Genomic DNA, 20,420 nt, shown 5'->3' on the forward strand with positions numbered 1-20,420 from the left:
AAATGGTATCTTTGAACTAATAGACAAAAAACTAAAAGCATACTTTCTAGCTGATCGAGTTTTCAATGCCGAGGCCTAACTCGCTCTTGTTACTGTAAAAAGCCCATTACTCTACTTTCGTAGACGGGAACTTTCACCAATAAATGTACGTATTAGTTCGTGAATTTGACGTGCTTGGAGAATTTCTCAAAGGAACTGAAGACAGCTAGCCAACCTTCTGTCTCGTTTGACCGCGTATATTACTAGGCTCATTTTCGTGTATAGCTGCAATTTCATCTTTATTCATGGACATGTAATTCGATCGTAAGTATTGAATATGACTTGGATACCTATCTTTTTCCACGTCGCTGTCACGGTGAACAAAGAGTATTTCCTCTCGAGCCATGGCATCCATGGAAATATCGACTGCTCAAGTATCTTCTTTCTCTTTACATATCGAAATATTGATATCGTCTGATACTAATATCCCCTGTCTCGACTAATGATCAAATGCCATTTTCTTTCTTTTCAAAGATAAATACATTTTTTCTGTACCAATGCATTTATGAGAAATCTGACACAATGATATACTTCTTAGCAATCTATACAACCTTAAACCTTTTGCATCGATACATCTCTTCGGAGACCAACAATATTGACTAAGTAGAGCGCATTATTCACGACGGATAGATCGAGTGAACAAGAGATATTCGCCTATATTTACCCGTAAATTATTCATTTACTCAATTTTCAAAAGAAAAAAGATGTAATATCGATGGCATGCATAATTTACACTGGTAAACTGACGTTAAAGTAGCTGTAGGAATCGCCATTGTTGAGTTCAGAGGTTTTTAAATGAATATATTTCGAAAACAAACCATATGGTCGAAAATAATAGTTTGTCGTCTCGTTTTAACACAGTGGACTAATAAGTTACTTCGATGTTTCAATGGGGTGGGGATTAAGCTGGGCCGTTTTGATCGTTGATGTCCTCACTGGGTACTAAGTAGGCATCGCTGGTCGTGGTTCGAGTCCGATCGAGAATTTACACTGAATTCAGCAAGCAGGTTGACACAAAAATAATCCCGAAGTTAAGGCTGCTGCACCATTTAAACTATACAATGAGAAAGAAATTCGGAATTCTGACAAGCCTTGTGGCCCTTGAAGCAATATTTTGCAGCACGTGCCGCTGAATCTCGGAAAAAGTGAGGCAAACATGTCGCGAAGGCTGCGGTCAAGGTTTACCACCATTATCCCTTATTATTATTATCGTAAAAGAAGTTGAAATGCATGTATGCACACGAACTACACGTCACAATTGAACCAACAGCTATTTTTTTCATTCTCTCTGCCAGCAGACACAGACGTCAAAGCCTGTGTTTTGTAAATGCGCCTTAATTATTCCTGAGATAAATTTAATGAGATCGCCTCATTAAATTTGTCGATGAGACGTTGCCTGGTTCTTTTCAGTGTTTCTAATGTAGTTAATTACTGTATGTTATTACTATGTCTATTACCATGTTACTACCATGTCTCATTTTGGTAGTAGATTGATAATCATAATTATACTCCATCAATATGATGGAACGAGAAGACAAAGCCTTTAATATTGAGGGACAAATTAGTTTGTGTCCAGGAAAATTGAGCCGATGTCGGCAAAGACGGTGATATTTACATGAAAGATTTCTTTGTTTAATAAGCGTGGGCTAACGTCAAATTAGTTCCACTAACAAGTAATGACTGAGTGGTACTGAAAATGAAAAATTGATATTGATGACAAAAATTTAATCTTATGCTAATGAATTCACGTCACGTGACGCTGCACGATAACGAAGGCGCGAAACGATCATTTCTGTTCTGTTCGTCACGGGAAAGTCACAGAGGACGGCATAATACGAGCAGCTGCCACGCTCTATTACAAATACCGCTGCGACACTCCTTTACGATTTCCCGCGAGAATGTATTCCGTTCACCATTGCTTCAAATGACAAAGTAACCGTCTGACAACCAAGCAGGATTATTCCGTGTCTCTGTCCGCTGTACCTTTTACTTCCACTTAGAAACGAGTCAAGGCTTGGAAGCTGGCAAAACCATGGGTTGCAGGAACTCGCGCACTGAAGGAGAAAGACCAAAACTTACGCCCGGGCAAAAAGCGTTGGTCGCAGACTCATGGAAGGAATTACACATCGACCTGGAAAGGATCGGCATGCTGATGTTCATGGGGTAAGATCTCGCAGTGCCACAAATTTATTAAGTTGTCGTATCACGTTGTATTATCGATTATGAATCCTTCTTGGTGGCATGTCTGGCCGATTGTTCACAGAGCAAAGGGAGGGATATCACTCACTGATATATATCATCCAGCACCAGAGGAAGGTAAAATATGGACCTTTCTAAAATTCCAATCAGCGGAAATGGAATTATAAATATTGAATATTTATCATATCCGAAAGTAAGTCGTGATATTTAAGATAGGTCATTTCAGAGGTAACCTTCACGAAATGACAGCAGCCCACGTTGTAATTAAGAAAAATAACACACATCGATCTTTGCTAATAGAAATTGCCTATTGCCGTGCGGGCTTCGTGACTTCGAGGGTTTTTTGTGTCAAGGCAGTCGTGACGTCACGGGTTCTGAATCTGCAGATGTCGGAGAGAATATTGCCCGTCAGATTGAATGAACGGGTAATGCTGTAACCGTGACGTGTACGCACGTAGAAAATTTGCTGGGTTCAAAGTTCACTAAATTTGAAGCTGAAACTAATCCCTCGGTGCCAGGATAATATTTCGTATTTTTGATTCGAACTGTTTCTTTGGAGTTGAAAATTCAAATCTTTGTTGTGGTGTTTCAGATCTGAATAGTCATGTTTCAGATCTGAATATTTACATATATAAAATAGGGAGGAGGCTCATGACTGTATATTAGGTACGAGGTTTTTCAATTCAAAATTCCGACTTTTGGTCTACAGGCAAAACTGTGTAACACACTGATTTGCTGGTACTCACTAACAAACACTTATCACCTGGCCTAATGTATCTGTGCCCCATCCTTAAAAGTACATTCATTGGCTCGTAATGCGAAGTTATAACAGTAATTAATGAAAAATCCATGGCCTTGGTGTGGTGACAGTAAAAAGTGAATTGTATGACAGCGAACGCTAGGCGCATAACATCAAAGACATTTAAACACTGTACGTTTCTCATAATATGTGAGAATTCTTTAACTGTAGGTGTATTTATAATTTGAATGTTCGGAAGTCAAATCAGCCGGAGGCACATAACGCTTAACCAACATCAGAAGTAATGTTAACACTGAAATACCGGAGGTTTTAAAGAGAGTGGTCGATAAGGATATTGCAGTAGCCCATTGTATTAAGTGTAAAAGAAGCGTTTAAAGATATATATTTACATCAGGCAGTATAGGGTAGTGCTGTCACGCTAGGACATGGGATTTTGCATGCCTGTTCGTGTGTTACTTCCATGTTTCCGGTCATGTCTCCTGGTGTCATTTAAATTTCTAAATCTATATCTCGTGTTCACTTATTTTCGAACAGTTTTACGTAAGTAATATTGAGTGAAAGTCTGCATTAATACTTTTCCCATCGAAGCTTTTAAATTGAGTCGTTGCTCGCATAAATACTGTTTTATAGATGTTGCGTGACACATTTTTATGTCTTGAATTTTGTCGTCCCCTGAGATATTCTTTCTGCAGCCACCAAAGTAAACAAGCATGCCGTGCTCAATTGGCGGATCGCGACGGCGTGATTTCAAAGACCGTCGATACAGCCAACATCTGCCGCCCAGTACTCAGAAATTCCTCTCACGAATGGCGGCATTGTACTGTGCGATTCATGCCCGTGGCACGTTTACAGCTAAGTTCAAAGGAATCGTGACGGTCTCATCAAATTCCGTGTTCATGTTGTCTGTCTAATCATGCATTCAGGTCAATCTTCAAGGCTCTTGCACATGTGATAAAGAGTGCATGAAATGTGACAGATATTACCATAGTCGATTGTGGTAATGTGGACAACAATCTATGGAGTGCATCATCATAAGAATGCTCTTACCTTTATGACATTCAAACTAAAATCAATCAACATGACCAATGAAAGAAATTCTTGGAAAATTCAAACCAATGATCCAGGCAGGTAACTTTGAAAAGTCTCCTTTCTCAGCAAATTTGCACCTGCCCTATAAATTATGTCTCAGACACTTAGACTAATCTCAGCATATCAAAATTGGAAAAAAAAAATTCCAGTTGTCTGTCCATCAGGTACATAATTGTACAATTCCACCTGCCTGGTCGAAAATTCACCTGCTCCGGTTAGGAAGGCTGGCAGGCAGTTATTTCCGACGCTGCGTTATCTGCGATGCGATCGACTGTCGCTGACAGAATCAATTTCGCTGTTTGTATTAATCATTTCTGGCAGGATCAATTTCACAACAAGCGCTCTCGGCGCATATAATATTAAACATCTCGCTGATCAATGTTCATCTCATGGGTACTATACATCAACGTTTCTGCACATTACCATTTCACAAATAATAAGTGTTCGGGGATTTGCTCCAAATACTTGTTTCTCAGTCAACAGAGGCCTAGGCCCCCTCTATCCGAAGCCATGAGCTTAGAAACTGAATTTTAATTACACGGTGCTGTAAAAAACCAGCTGTTTGTCGCAAATACAATCCCGGCGTTGTATGGTTAAGGATACAGTAGCCATTTATCGTTGATATGAGTCAAACAGCTCGCTTGCTTTTTATCGCCCTTTAGACGCTTTTATACATAATTATAGGTGTTTATCAAAACACATTAATTGGCCTCCACAACACGGATCCTACGATAGCTCCATACTTGCATGTGTCAGCAATAGCGTTTTTAGAAGGATCTTCTTCATCTGTTTGGACAGATTGTTTAGGGAAGAAGTATAAAAAAATTTACTCATGAAAGGCAACATTGCAAAACGGCCGATTTTTAACATGTGTCGCGTATCTTAACTCTTTGCTAAATAAAAATACATTTATCATTCGGTATACTGGAAATTACTGCCAAACCACAAATTCAGCACATCACAAAGTTTATTTCATGAAAAAGGGCCATCTTTCTTATCCTTGGTACTCGGAGTTGGCGACAGTGCTCTTTGCTCTGACAAAGTCTCGATCGTACAGATGTCAGCCCTAAACGACATGTATTCGAGAATATACTGTTGATGTGTAAAGCACTGGGAGACACAACCAGAGTGAAGAGAAACACTACCGATCAATAGCAACAGAGAAGTGTCTTGTGTTTACATCGTATGTTTTCAACAACCTTGTCATTTTAGTTTCTTTCAACTTGCAAGGTACGAGTTTTGAGAGATGCACTGAAGATTGTTGATTTAGATTTGAGAATGGATCACACTTTCTTCAATCGAAACCAGAATACAGATATAACAAACTTGGTCGTAGGCACGTTGCTTTGTCAGCGATAGTTCGCGATATCCTGTGATGTCATGTCATTAAACTGACATGAAGTTATCAGAGAAGCGTTCTGTTAGCTGTAAACCTGACGGCTGTCTGCGCACGACGCGACAGAGTAGTCATCTCATCCGCTACCGACCTTCCTAGGGTCACGAGAGCGCCGATAATTTTTATTGACATGGCAAACTTTGTGGGAAAATGTACACCTTGCGGTGTTAACGTTGGAACTATCGCCTCTCTTAGTGTTGAATAATGTCTGTGCCGCCACTCAGCAGACATCTGATGAATATGTCACCATGGAAACAAACGGGTGGTTGACCTCCAGTCAGCCACTGTGTCCATCAATGTCAATTCGTTCCGCACCACGATTCAAGGACTTGAAATTGATCGATCGCTGTTTTTGACGCGAACTTGCCCTTGGTGGTATGAGGTAAATAAAGCAATTACTGCTTCTCGAGTTGGCGTAGGAATGTTTGGTAAAGGTGAAGAGAGCGTTCAACTCGGCGGTCTGCCTTCGTCACCCTCATTTCAGGTAGAATGCGCCTCAGGGACAGCTATTCGGGATATCAAACTTTTACATTTCTTTTCTGATCTACCACTAGTCGGGGTTCATTGTAAAGCTCTTGGTGTAAGGAAATATTTCAACGTCTTAGCTTTTCGAAAATCGAAAATTTCATTTTTCCCCATAGAGTTAACATAGGGATGGTGGCCTTTGTGAATTTAAAATATCAGTAAATCTTAAGTAATTTGTCTCTAGTACCAAAATTTGCACGGTAACCCCCGATTTTTATTCTTGATTTTGAAAGAGAATGGTTGAAATACTCCTCGAGGAAATTCTGAGCAAAAGTTTAAGACTTTCACTTTCGAGGCGCATACTACCTTAAGCCTGAGTTGTACGTGGAGATATTGATGGAGTGGGTGTCGAGATAGCGATGAGCTATTCAAAAAACATCACCTTCTCCAAATGATGAATGCAGTACGCCATTACGTGTACGATGGTATGCATCTTCATTTCCTGTATTACAATATTAATTTATTCAGAAACAACTACAACAACACGAAGAAGCAACTACAATTTGCAATGGTTTAAAATCGTTTAGGAAATTAGTGCAGCGAACCGATGGAAGAAATATCTCAACATGATAGATGGTACTCCCTTGTGAGATGTAACAATATGTTGTCGGCATTTCGAAACAGAAGTTAAGACTTTGTGTTGGAGAGAACATGCCATTGGCATGACATATTGTCGGTGATATATTGTGACATATTGCCATGATTATATTTTAGAGTGCCCCCTAAGACTATCTGTCAGATTTCACCGCCGTGGGTTTGCACTTTTTGTAAAAAAAAACGGATCAAAAGGCTTGATTGTTCAAAAGAGAAAAATATGTCTGCGCTATGCATGGTATTGCTAGAAACCTTTCCCCACTACGTATCGCTCATTAGCGAATGCAACACTTTCCGCACCTGGCGTCTGCTGCGAAACTTGTAAATGTGCACGTAACATATGACATGACCAAAGTTTATGAGGTTAAAACAAATAAAATGCTAACGTTGCCGATATATGACAGCTCGATACAATATGTAAACACACGCTGAAAGCTACCGACCGACCCAAAAGGAAAATTACCAAATGAACCTTCGACCAACATTTCTTTGTAGTCCCCATGTCATATGTATTACCTGAAGCGCTCACTACGTCAGTGCCAAAGTTTATACATGTAGCTCTATGAACAGCGCCCCGCATGAAGCATAACATAAACTACGACGTGCCATTTAACTCGTCTACGGGCGGTAGCCAAAAGGTCAGAGCAAATTCCATGAAAAAACAACAACACACAAAATGTCACGGTTTTTAAAAAGTTTTTTTTTAATAATAATGCTCTACTCTAGAGGGCCTTTCATCACCGTACAGAGTAATCTACTGATCGTAGTTTATGAAGTGCATCGACCTATTTTCAAAAAAATGATGAGCCAATATAGAATCGGTCACGGCCGCTTGATATCACGGTGTTAACTTGATACGGTATATACTACCAATAATTCCAAGTCCCTCTGGAAAAATAAAACTAAAGAGTGTTCAATAAACACCATATTAGGAGGCAGGAAAGCAGACGAGACAATCGCGAGGTACCCTTCTATTTTCCTAGACACAAACCATACATCCCTATTACTATTGTTAGCCCTTTGGTTATATTTTAGCATATTTTATATCATGGTAAATACACTACGTAGCCTCTTATTCCAATATCGTAATACCAAGCGTATTCACCGCTCTCGTCACCACCAAAGTAATTGTATACAACTGATGTATTATGACTACACTCACTAACTAACTTAATTACTTAACAGAATTGTTTGGAGCAAACGCAAATAGGGTTCTAGATTTGATTTGTTCAATTTTGGACCTTGTTCTTTGGTGTATGTATCTCAGCTGAAATGTTGCTCGTCAGAGTTGCTATGATTTTTTAGGTATTTGTAGATCCAACTATAATCAGATTTCTGGTACGTACTGAAAATCATGTTTCCACAGTACCTACCTATAGGATCGGGATAAAGGCACTATAAACTGGTTTTGTGGCGATATTTCACACAGCAGAACAAACTAGCATTGAAGATCATGATTTAAGTATCAAAGCACACTTGGGCCATTAAAGGGAAGATTGGAGCAATAAGTCTAGTATAGTCAACGCCAATGTCCAATTCCGGCTCACTAGAACAGGCATAAACGTCTATCGTACTCCAATGCGAACAGGCAATGCGTATAGTATACCTCGTTCGTTTCGTTAAATGAGACCACATTCATTGTAAGTTACTCGATGAGAAATGCAGCGTCACATGTGAGACCCTTTCAATAGTTACTGCATGGGCAAAGGAAAATAATATTTGTTTCACCGAGAGTCTACATATATGTAAAGGGGCAAATTTGTAAATTGATATTTTTTGCTGGCGGGTACAGCAAATACAAATGAAGCGAGTTCACTTTATACCGGTATCAAATAAAGAATAAGAGAATGGTCGGATATATTGTGTTGGGGAAACTATAGAGAGGGTCGTAAAGTTGCACGCTAACCCTTAAGATTATTTTTAAACCAGAAGAGGGGGTTATAAATTGTTTGAGATGCCGCTGTTGAGTACTAAACACAGTGCTCTTGACGCAGACGTGAGCAAAACAACTTGTCAGTACACGAGCGAAAATACATGTAAACCACTCAAATCGGCAGATCAATCGAACTTTGAAGTGATGTCGCATATCAGTTTCGTATTTTGTAAGATCTAATGTTACAAACTAAACAGAGTGTTTGAAATGTTGACATCAATAAACTAGTCCATTGTGCTTGGTATAAACTAGTCCCGGAAACGAGTACCGTTATTTCCTATAGCCGGGGACAAAGAAAGCTAGCGACGCCATTGTCTTCATTGTGCGTCATTTAAAAAGACCTTTCACGAATGGCGGATACCAGTACATTCAAAGTTTGTGTACGCTTTGAATCATTGATGAAATGCACACCATGGAGACAGGAGACATTGTTATACGTGGGATGGCGAAAACAAACGGATGACCTCCTAAGTCGGCGACAATATCGACGCTACATAAGTAGATGCTCCGTCCTGGCAAACACATATCATGGTGTTTGTTACAATAAACATTGTCACCATGATCAAAACTGAAATAGAGGTGTTTTCGATTGACTTGCTTAGTATAATGAAAACTTTAAAAAAATGACAGGATTCACTACACTATTTATAAATACGATATATTATTATTTAGTAAATATTTGAAGAAATAAATAAATAAGTCTCTACTGACTCACAAACAAAACAATGCCATACTTTCAGGATATATAGACTTTTAAACAGGATGTATCAGTCAATAAATACATAAATAATTATTTTTTCCTGAGAATAAAAATACAGTAAAAACAAACAAGACAATGTTCATATGTATAGTACTGAGTGACAGTGTTCGTGTTTATAGCGCAGAATTGGAGTGTTCTTTGCCAGGTTCACGGTAGTGGTCTCTTCGATGAGAAAATATAGATTCCGTACCTCATCTTCAGTTCAGAATAGAATAGAAACTGCAGTGGTAATCACGAAATAAAAATGCATTGCTTCCACATGTGGGAAAAAATTGATGCAGGACAGACAATAGGAAAAAAAATACATTTCTGCCACAGTGGCGGACAAAATGCTGCCATACCCATTTCCTCCACCCCCCCTCCCTCCCATCTCCTCCCCGAAATCAAATGGTTCTCCCCTAATAAGCAATCACAGTTGAAAAAGTAGCATGTTGTGAACACACCGAGTTTCCTTTCGAACACAATTTATCTGATTGCACCATCCCTGGCACACGGCATTCAGCCGGCTCAATTTCAAATTTGCGTGACTAGCCACCGAGGAATACAATGAAGGTACGACCATCGCAGCGGATGTACGTGATTTGTCATTAGTCATGGCTCTTTGACCATGGATACTGTGATTACCGATGAATGCATATACGTCGACTTAACGCCAAACCCATTTCAGGCAACTGTGAAGGCGTACAGAACGTTAAGAAATACTTTACTATTATTTTGACCGCATGCGGCCGCTCCTCCCTACAAAAACAGGTTGATGTCTGCCTTATCGACAGTGTGAACTAACCGACAGCTGGCTGTGTTCGCTGTTATTTGAATTCTTGCCTGCGACTCATCAGATACAGTAAATACCATTCAAGCTGCCATTGAAGGTCAAAGAAACATGGCATGCGGCGAGTGACTTCGCATTTTAGATCACTTTACCGCGCAGTGCAATCACGACTCGCCATCATATTTTGCACGGTTATCTTAGCAACCACGAGGCTGCTAAGAAGTGCAATTGAGTTGAATGACTGCCACTGGCATGGGCAAGATGCACAGATTTCCATGATACGATCGTACAGGTGATAAAATATGGTGGATGGGAAAAACATTATGACCATTAAAAATGATCTTTATCCTTCCCTTGCTAATAAAATTCACCCATTGATGAAAAAACGTCCACTTGGTTTTCCCAAAGGAAAGTCTTTATTGCTCAAGTTCCTGTTAGATTACATTGCGATTCAAACGACGCCCAGCAAATAATGCATCAATGGACAGCATTTGACAAGTTACAAGCCTTAATGCGATTCTCAGGAGACCATGAGAAATATGTTTTAACCATAGCCTAGCAATGTGGCATAATGCCACTTGATTGTGAAACTCTCTTCTATAATAGACGGTCAAGTGGAACACTTGACATGTTAAAAGGTTCCCTGGCAGGTCGATGTGCCTTACTCAATTTCCATTTATGTTCATCCATCCCCGTCCTTCTGTCTCCATCTACCGCTTTAAATTTAGCAGACGACATTTACTGAGTCTGAGCTAACAACTCGTAAATCTTACCCACATGATTTTGACAGATCGCGTATGTTTAAGTTTTGTGTCCACAGAAGCCATCGTTGAGATCAACGTCTTAACTTTGCTGTTACATAGAAATATTATCAGATCCAAACAAACCAGCTCCATCTGGTGAAGCGGAGATGGATTGTTGAGTAAAGATTCCGTTCCATCTATTCGTGCATATGCCGAATGAAAAGCTTCATGAGACTATAAAGGGGGTTGAAAATCTCAACGAAATTTACTGAACACTGTGCTTACCTGAGTTTTAGTTCAGAAACACATTACAACACATGTGTTAATATAGGTCAATGTCACCAGCGACCTGGACATAACATCTTAAAGTTGAAGTGGGTATTTCAAGACTGATTCAGATACTCGAACTACGCCATCAAATTTATATATCCTTTATATATCCTCATTCAAATGCAAAATGTGTTATTATAACCACCCCCCTTTCTGTTACCTTAAGGTCGACACGGATTAAAGTTTGTGTCCATAAAATTTGGAAAGACACCTTCAGCTCATTTTGTCAATCTCGGGTTCGAATCCGATCGAGAATTTACTGAATTTTCTTCTTTGGGTGGATAGTTCTGCTGATGGACAGAATTGTCCCGAGGCTATCTGAAGTCTAGTCCAGCTATGCTTCTCATTGCTTCGATGAAAATTATTCGATGTGCGACAGAGAGTATATGTGTGAGCGAGTGCTTCTTGAACTCTACAACGCGTGGAGGGATCGCAGTCAGATAAATAGTTTGTCTATGCCATTTGGCCACTCTCTTTTTCAGGACGAGGATTAAGCCAAACGGTTTGGACTGTGATGTCTTCGCTAGGTGACTTGGTGCAATACGATGTGAGTTCGAATCCGGTCGAGAATTTACCGAAATAGACTTAAAATAAAATTTACCTAAGACATACAAAAAGTCGAACAATCGTAATTTCTCAAAGGAAATTAATTTAGGGCTAATTTATCTATTGCTTAGATATTGTGACGTTGTGTCAATCAAGAGTTACAGGTGGGCACTGGACGACTGAAGCAGGGCGTTAGCTTAAATATAATTGAGGTAACACAGATATGCCGCGTGCAAGGTTAACCAACAAGATCAAGGAGAAATGCTCAGAGGAAATGAAAGTGTAATATTAGCTTCACTGAAACTAATGGAATCATTGTGTAGTACACGGGGTTCCACTTATTTGCGCATATTATACATCAACATGGCCTGTGACCGACAAAGCAGGTGCGTGTTCAATTGTTGATGCAGGGAACTAAAAATAAGCCGCCAAAGGAATTATCGAAATCCCAGCGGAAACACCTGGACGTTGTGCACCGTGTTCCTTACAAGAAATGCATTTCTATTGTGAGTCTGAAGAAAGTTAGAGAACCTTTCTGCTCCTCAAAAGTAAATCAGACGACGCGATATTGAATGCATCGGCGATTTGTGAATTGTTTATAACTTTGAATTGAAATATCGTATTGACAGCCGTTGCAATTTCTTGATGACCTTGAGTTGGCCCTGACCCCTCAAGTTGAACTTGTCATTGTGCCCCAGTGTAGCTTTCTAGGTATATAAATTGCCTGTGGAGATGAAATCATTCCTGAAAAGACAACTCTACGTTTAGACTTCGACTAGTTATGAATTTTCCTGTACTTGAGTCTCTGAATAGGATTCGATGTTAAGCCTGAGCTGAGGTCGAACGCGCCACGGAGACAGATATTCGGACGCTGAAATTTCTACAACTCTTTTCTGATATACCTCTAGTGGGAACTTATCTAAAAGCTCTTGAAGTACGAAAAATTTTCTTCGTCTCAGTTTTTCGAAAATCAAAAATTTACTTTTCCCCATAGAGTTAACACAGGGATGGAAGGAATTACAGGCATTTTGAATTTCAAATATCGCAAAATGTTGGGTACTTTATTTCGCTAGTTCTAAACTTTGCACGGTGATCCCGATATTTATTGTTGATTTGATAATAGAATGGTTGAACGTTTCGTTCAGGAAATTTTGAGCAGAAGTCTAAGTAGTTCACTTTCCAGGCGCATACTTCCTTAATAGGCGAAAATGAAATCATGCAAACTAGCCTGACTCACCTGAATGCCTTAAAGAATAGGAATGACCAAAGCTCCCCTAGGTCATCCAAAAAACCTTGATGTGTAATCCCCGTAATTTCAAATGACTGAAGTAACTGAAAGGGCTCTACGAGTTTGCTTTGGAATGGCATATAATTTATTTATTGCGCTGGATACTAGTTAAGTTATCGTGCTGTGTTGAAGTAGCTGTACCGTCTAGTTCTTGATGGTTGCTGTATTTGAGTATAAGTGATAGCACCAAGATAGTAACTCTTGTGTGTAATTTATTGATTAAACACTAAAAGCTTAATTCAATACTGAATAGTTGAACCGTTTACTATGAAGAACGGAAAACTGATGGATTAGAAACTCGACATACATTGAATCATTGAGCACTCTGCCAGTCTTGGTGAATATTTGTTTTGTTTTGTTTTTTGCATTTCTGAACAGAATTTGCGTAAGGTAGATCTGATGATGCAGGATTACTCTTTAGTGAAAATTAGATAGCAATTTATATTACTGAGGTCACAAGTTTGTCGGTCTTTCGTGAAATTCTACAAACACAGCCCACTACGAACAATCGAGACTGCTCGTGAGAAATTTTATGACGACAACGAATATCAAGGTGAACGTTTCACATCATTTCAGGCTAAATGCGTACACATGGCAGTTAATCGTGCATATATCGAGAAACAACCTCGTAATGCTCATACGCTCCGCATCATAAAACCTAACTTTAAACACTGCCCATTATTTAGAATGCTAAACACTGCCCATTATTTAGAAAGCTAATTAGTTGAAAAGGTCGCCCCTTTTTCTAATACAATAAAACAGGGTTTATCGACACTGCGCAACTGCACAGCTGAATATATAGAAGTAATTCCTGATGTCGAGCGATGTTAATCAACATAAGTGGTCACAGGCGAATTCTTTAGTTTTATAGCAATGCCGATCTTTCTGAGAAAATCAACACTGGCCTCATTCATTATTGTAACTTAATCCCTTGTATTTCAAATGAGGCGTGAAAGTAATGTGACACGGCCCTTAACCTCATGTAACCTAAATATCGATGACAGACTCCATATTGGTGCAATGTCAAATTTAAAGGGACTCGAGGGGCAGTCGTCGGATCCGGAACTCTGCTAAAGGTTGCCAGGGAACCTAACGACCGATGTAAAACTGTATCTAGGGTACATCGGTGATTGATGAAAGTTAGAAGGTGTTAGTTAACAATGAATATCGTAAAATTTAAATGTTGCAGCTATGTTGACTTGATGCATCTAGATATCATGCATTAAATACATTGTTTTGTAAACAAGAAAGTCGCACACACGCAGGACGGTTCCGACGATTGCCAACCTTTAAAGGTATACTGTCACCTGCTCCATTTTTGCCACAATTACCATGGAAAGAGAAAATCTAATCGCTTTTTAAAAAAAACGCCATCACATGGGCATTTTGAATACCAAAGAACGCCCTTTTGACAGTATATGGGCATATTTAGATTACAGGTGACTGTAGTACCTTTAAGGACCATGTACTATTCTTGTTGCCGAATCACCTTATTGCAAGAAGCTAAAGACCCTGGCAGTCCTGTTGCAGTACTTTCTCGACCCTTTTCCCCCAAGGGTGAAGCATGGTATCATTAAAGTCGTGCATAATAGCACACATGTCACGTGACATCTTAAATTTTCCCTTTTATTCCAGGATGTTTGATACACACCCGGAGACCAAGCGCTACTTCGATTTCGAAGACAAGGTCAAAGCGACCGAGTCAACGCACTCCGAAAACATCCAGAGACTGAGAGAGCACGGACTTCGCTTCATGAGCTTAGTCAAGAAACTCCTCTGTCACATAGACAAGAAAGAGAAGTTTGATAACATGCTGTTAGAACTCGGCAGAAGGCATCACGGTTACCAAGCAAATGTTGATTTTTTTGCTGTGAGTAGATATTTGCCGTTCGGTTCTACTTAATTTTTTGTGGCTCAATGACTATAAATATCAGAATTAGCCTGAAGGATGTTATATTAATTTTATTATGAGGTGATTCAACCGTACTAAACTGGTTTCGTTTCAACATTCAAATTACCTTCATTGCAATTAACAAAATCAACATCTGAGAAAATTAACTACTTAACGATATTAAAATACAGAAAGCGCCTCGGAGACATTATTATAATATCTTGTTCTCAAATATTTACAACACTTTAAAAATTTCCTGTCTTCTCTTTGTGGGCTCATTCTGATGCCTGTAAAGCAAACGAAATTTTCACCGTGTGGTTTTGTGAAAATTGCCGATTGAATCATCCCCATGGAGTTAACGCAGGGAATGCGTCAATTTTGAATTTCAAATGTCGGTACATAATGTGTTTCAGAAGGCAAAATGTGCAGTCTGAACCCTAATTTTTATTCTTATTTATGAGACAGAATGTTTAAAGTTTCATGCAGAAAAGTCTGAGCAACATGTTAACAGTTTCAGTTGTTAGGCGTTAACTACACGATTAAATTTTTTGTACGTGTTAGGTTTTTGGAGAATGTTTCATTCACTCGATCAGACCGACGCTAAAGCACAGTTGGAATCCGAAGGTGGAAGAAGCCTGGACTCAGTTATTCAAATACATATCCTATATGATGAAGAGGGGAATGCTGCAACAGGAAAAACGTGACAAGAAAAAGACTTCAGTCAAGTGACTAAAAGTAGTGGTTTGTTATTTCTCGAAGTCCGAAAACTGTACTTGCTGATATAATGGTTTCGTCCATCTGAGGATGGGTAATGGTTTATGCACTGAGTGAGGGACGACGTCCGCAGTGTCTCGGACATAACCTTTATGGAAAATACGATGCAGGGGCAACTCACTTTTTTTTTCGAAATGAGTCAGTGCGGCCCACTGGTTGCCAGTTTGTGTGAGACACATAATCGTGAAGAATATGGACTAAGTTCTTTCAAATTTAAGTTATAATTGATTGCCTTGATTTGAAAATTATTGATTACTAAGATGACAAGAAGAACACAGTTGGAGTCGGTCGGATACTATCAAATAGAATACTTTTTTCAATTTCATCCCTGAGTAGTAACTATAACCATCGTAGTTTCTTCAAAGGTGTAACTGACAAGCTCGATACAATAAAATCTGATGTTCAATCGTTTTGTATGCAGATCCAGTATGGCCACTTTTCGACGTCCATTTTAGCGAACCAAGCGCCTGAAAAATACGAAACAAAGACCACATTATTAACACACTTGGGCACGAAGCGGACTGGCATATTTATTAATTGCAGATAATAATTTATTTTGTGGTTTTCATTAGACATTGTAGTTTCATTCCTGTAATGTGGTTTTTATAGGGTATTTTTACATTTCTTTAAACCTCTCATTCCAAAGGTTACGATTAAGATCATAAAATAATTGGCCAGATGATAAGGGGAATATTGCGTGCTACAATGTGAAGGTGAAAGAGGGACCAGTGTGCCTATTTTATATAGATATGTAAATAGACTACGAGCAGACGGTGATGATATCGTTCAAATGTCTAACGCAACGGGTATTTTGCACAGATATCGATGTCAATTCATAACTGTGATGATAAAAATGACATAGAAATCATCTTATTAGATGTCAACTGCTACACTAGATTGTATATATGAAGTTACAAACGCAGACAAGTACAAGGATTTTAGAATGGTAACTGCCCCAGCTCAGTCTTTGAGGTTCAGGAACAAGTATTGGGTGCTTCAGAAAAACGAATTTTTCTCAAATAACTTAGCTCCAAAGCCCATTAAATTATACATTTCGGAAAGCTGAGATATTGGTCAATGCTGTCATTTGTATTGTGCAATAATTGTTTATATATGGATCACGTACCTCTCAAATCGTGTTTTCCCTTCCCATGTACATATTCTGCAGTGTTTCCAGTCGACACTTGCGCGATCAAAAGCTGTTGTATAAATCTTTCAATCTATGACGTTATAATTTCCGGCAGTTTATTGATCTTTGGTCTCACACCAACTTAAAGTTTCAGAGTGAGTAACAAAAGAACTTGGTCAAACAAATGAAATCCAGATACCTTTCCAGAGTTCATCATGGCAACAGCTGGTGCAAACGTCGACTGGAAACACTGTAGTGTTAGTCATATTTGTATAAGGGAAAGTAAACAGTTATATTTAAGAGGTTAATCAAATTGATCAACCCATGATTCTGATGGGAAAAACGATCACAAAATACAAATCGCATTTTTTGCCAATATCTAGGCAATCATAAACATATTTTAAATGGGGTTATGAGCTCAGTTGCTAATAGACAATGCAGTGTTTGGAAGAGTCCGATACTTGTCAAGGAAACCTACAGCATTTATTTACATCAAGCAGTTTTGACATCGAGTATAAAAAATACCGAAATTTGTCAAGTGTAAATCTTATAGAGTCCCGAATGGAGAATCTTTTACGTTATCAATTTTACAACAAGTTTTTGACGATGCGAGTGAAGTTATCTTCGCTTGTCACATTTCTCTCTGCATGTGGGCATTAAGTTTACGCAAAAATACACAAAGATCCGTTGTAGGTGCAAAGATAAACTAAAACATGGGCAATTTCAGTTGTGGAGAGATACGAAATTCTTTGCATGCATCACTTCAATCTTGTTGAATTATGCAATTCTTTAATTACAGTGATTTTCAACTGTATTTCTCTTTAGTAGAAAAATATGAAGAAAAAGGACACAAATTCTAATAAGATCAAAATGATGTACCCTCTGTCGATGATAAATGTCCACCAATTAAATATTATCATAATCCTATTAAAGAGTTATTGAAGTTTCACACAGTCTCTACGATGTGCTATATTCAACTGATGCAAGTATTCTCGCAGCAACTATAAGAATGGAAGAAATCGCGTCAACAAACTACTTTTTTGTTCAACTATATTTGACTTCGACAGATGACGAAATCCTAGTGGAAGCTGACTGTGGTATAATCACTCTTAAATTGTACTATCCGCTTCTTGTGTACGGAACAATCAAAGTGCGACCCCTATAATTTTATTACAAGGACGACATTTTAGCAGGCTGGCAATTGCCTACCTATGCGCAAATGCTTGTAATGTTGATTCCCATATATGAAGTTTGAGAAGTGTTTGTCAAATTTAGAATATGCAAACATATGGTTTTGACTAGAATTTTTGGACTTCGCGTACGTTATGATTACGTATAGCGTCTGCTCCTACATGCTTCGTGAGGATGGATACAATGTCAAGTTCGATTGAATTTAACGCGATATTGCTAACAGATATAGGTGACTTTTAAAGATGCTCAGCCACGGTGTATCGTGTCTGCTTTGCCTTTTTATAAGGCTCAGCGTAAACTCGAACAAGGTTCTCAAAGGCGCTTTACCAGATGATTGTAATCTAATGTTTTGTATATCACCTCTAAGTAGTTTTTTTAGAAAATATACCGTCACGAAACAGTAATTTGGGTTTGGTCATTTTTCAAATTTCTATGCATTGCTAAATTAAATTATTAGTCGTTTTTTTAATTATTTCAGTAATTTAATTGACTTGTACTAGTACTTTTCATTTACGACACGTCTAACTTGACCGTTTGTTTTCGCTTAATGTATAGAATTAGCGAGATTTTCTCGGTTAAAATGTGATAAGTTGCATTTTTGTAGCCTCCTGTAATTATGCCAACTAAGTATCGCAAGAAGGTAAAGTGACTTTTAACAGAAGAGAGAAACTTTTTTCTGATTACTAAAATATCTTATACTTACCAATAAACAAAAAATGTTATGATGATTATTTTGCGAAGGTTGTGATGATTATTAATCAGTGTAACGAAATAACTTCGGATTGGCAACAGTTTATATATATATACACACATATATATATATATACACACACATATATATATAGAGATATTATATAAGTATACTTGAGATGTACAAATAGCTCCAAGTGTTGTTAGTAGCGTTGTTTGGTAATAGCGGATAAATAAATTTGCACACGTCAATTGATCTGGTTGTATATTTTCTGTTTATTCTGTTTACTCTGTGGTAATTTTGATACAAAATTGTATCAAAATTACCAACAGAATAAACATAAAATATACAACAAGATCAGTTGACGTTCGATTAAGTAATTCATTTTCACCCTAGACAGAAACAATTTGCTCGCAGCCACTTGCATGATATCCCTGGAGCTTTTAAGGAGGAGCTGCATGTTGCAACACAGTTTTTTTGAAAGGAATATTTATCATTTAAGGTGACAAGGAAATCCCCTCATACTCTATATTTCCAAAAAGCAGAGAATCTTAAGTTTAGTATGGTAACAACAGTTTACTCGATGTATTAAGTGTGTGCATATTTTGGGTAAAAAACCTCCATTTGGTATTAATGATAGAAATTAATTTAAGTCCAATACTTGATACTGTTTCCTGAAATGTAATATTTCAAATTGAAGCAATAGTATATGTAGAAAAAAAACTTTTTTGTTTTGCATTATCTATCTTCATTCTAAAACGGCATGGGTTGAAAGACTGACACTCAAAAAAAGTTATTAAAAGCATAGTTAACAAAATTCAAATGCCTCTTATTCAAAATGTAAGACTTTTATTGCCAAACAAAAAATAGTGGTTTTGGTATACAGCATTTTAAATAACATAATGTGCAAATTTCAAAAATATCACCAAGCCAGAGTGGAGTTAAATTCTTTTGAAATCTTGACATTGGGAGTAAAGATAACTCAGGAAATCGGGTTTATGCATACATTTGCATAAATTAACATTTCTTTATCATACAATTTACGATTGTTTGACAAGCTTAAAGGTGAACCAAACCAATATTTTAATCTGGGGTTAAAAAATTATTTAAAATTAAATGAATATTTGCTAAAAAAGTTTTTGTGAGCAAAATACACTGTGTTGGGTGCAGCGCCCCCTTAAAAAACAGTAATCGGCGTTAACATGTATTTTCAGTCTGCAGTTCTAGTATACGAGGTCCCTTCTGGGCCGTAAATCCAAGTTGATAGCTAACACTCGATTACTGTACATGAATACTTAATAGCCTATAAAACTGTAAGCAGGTCGAGAGTTAATTTGAATAGACATCGCATTTCAATGTACAAAACATACTCTCTTCTAGAAGACGGGGAATCCTTTTTGAAAGGGGCGTTGATTTGCAGGCTAAGTTAACGTGGTCAGGCAGGTTATTCTGAGCCTTGTTGATCTTTTGCTGTAGACGGCGGTAGCTTTTGTTGGAAACCGAAGAACAAACACAGAACATATACTGCTTTTGGCAACGAGGAAAATGCTGCCTCAGCTGTTTAGTTTTCATACTGATACACAACTCTATAAGCTTAATTGTAATTTGAAACTAGATATTACGTGAAACGCTTCGGGTAACGTTAATTCTACATCAACTAGTGAGGCATGCTTGAGGTACCCTGACCTGTGCTTCAAATAATGTTATTTTTAGAGACTGTTTCTCATTTACTTTTTGAAACCACTTTCATTGGCATACTTCTTGATCTCTTTT

The 20,420-nt window shown here is 38.2% G+C and overlaps 1 protein-coding gene across 1 annotated transcript; it reads left to right on the forward strand.

Annotated features, from left to right (window-relative positions):
• The first annotated feature begins 1,818 nt into the window (after window positions 1-1,818).
• LOC139149562 (neuroglobin-2-like) lies at window positions 1,819-17,714 on the forward strand. Its single transcript, XM_070721382.1, has 3 exons — window positions 1,819-2,202; window positions 14,607-14,841; window positions 15,424-17,714. The coding sequence occupies exons 1-3, from the start codon at window positions 2,072-2,074 to the stop codon at window positions 15,589-15,591; spliced, it is 534 nt and encodes a 177-aa protein (XP_070577483.1). The 5' UTR covers window positions 1,819-2,071; the 3' UTR covers window positions 15,592-17,714.
• Window positions 17,715-20,420: the final 2,706 nt, after the last annotated feature.

The sequence above is a fragment of the Ptychodera flava genome, chromosome 14, assembly GCF_041260155.1.
Source record: "Ptychodera flava strain L36383 chromosome 14, AS_Pfla_20210202, whole genome shotgun sequence".
Lineage (NCBI taxonomy): Eukaryota > Metazoa > Hemichordata > Enteropneusta > Ptychoderidae > Ptychodera > Ptychodera flava.

What these genes read in the sequence shown, in the direction of transcription:
- LOC139149562 (XM_070721382.1), top strand. Translation starts at nt 2,072, where the DNA reads ATGGGTTGCAGGAACTCGCGCACTGAAGGAGAAAGACCAAAACTTACG. An exon ending in GGCATGCTGATGTTCATGGG is followed by an intron (nt 2,203 to 14,606) that starts GTAAGATCTCGC and finishes CTTTTATTCCAG; the next exon opens with GATGTTTGATACACACCCGG. An exon ending in CAAATGTTGATTTTTTTGCT is followed by an intron (nt 14,842 to 15,423) that starts GTGAGTAGATAT and finishes TGTACGTGTTAG; the next exon opens with GTTTTTGGAGAATGTTTCAT.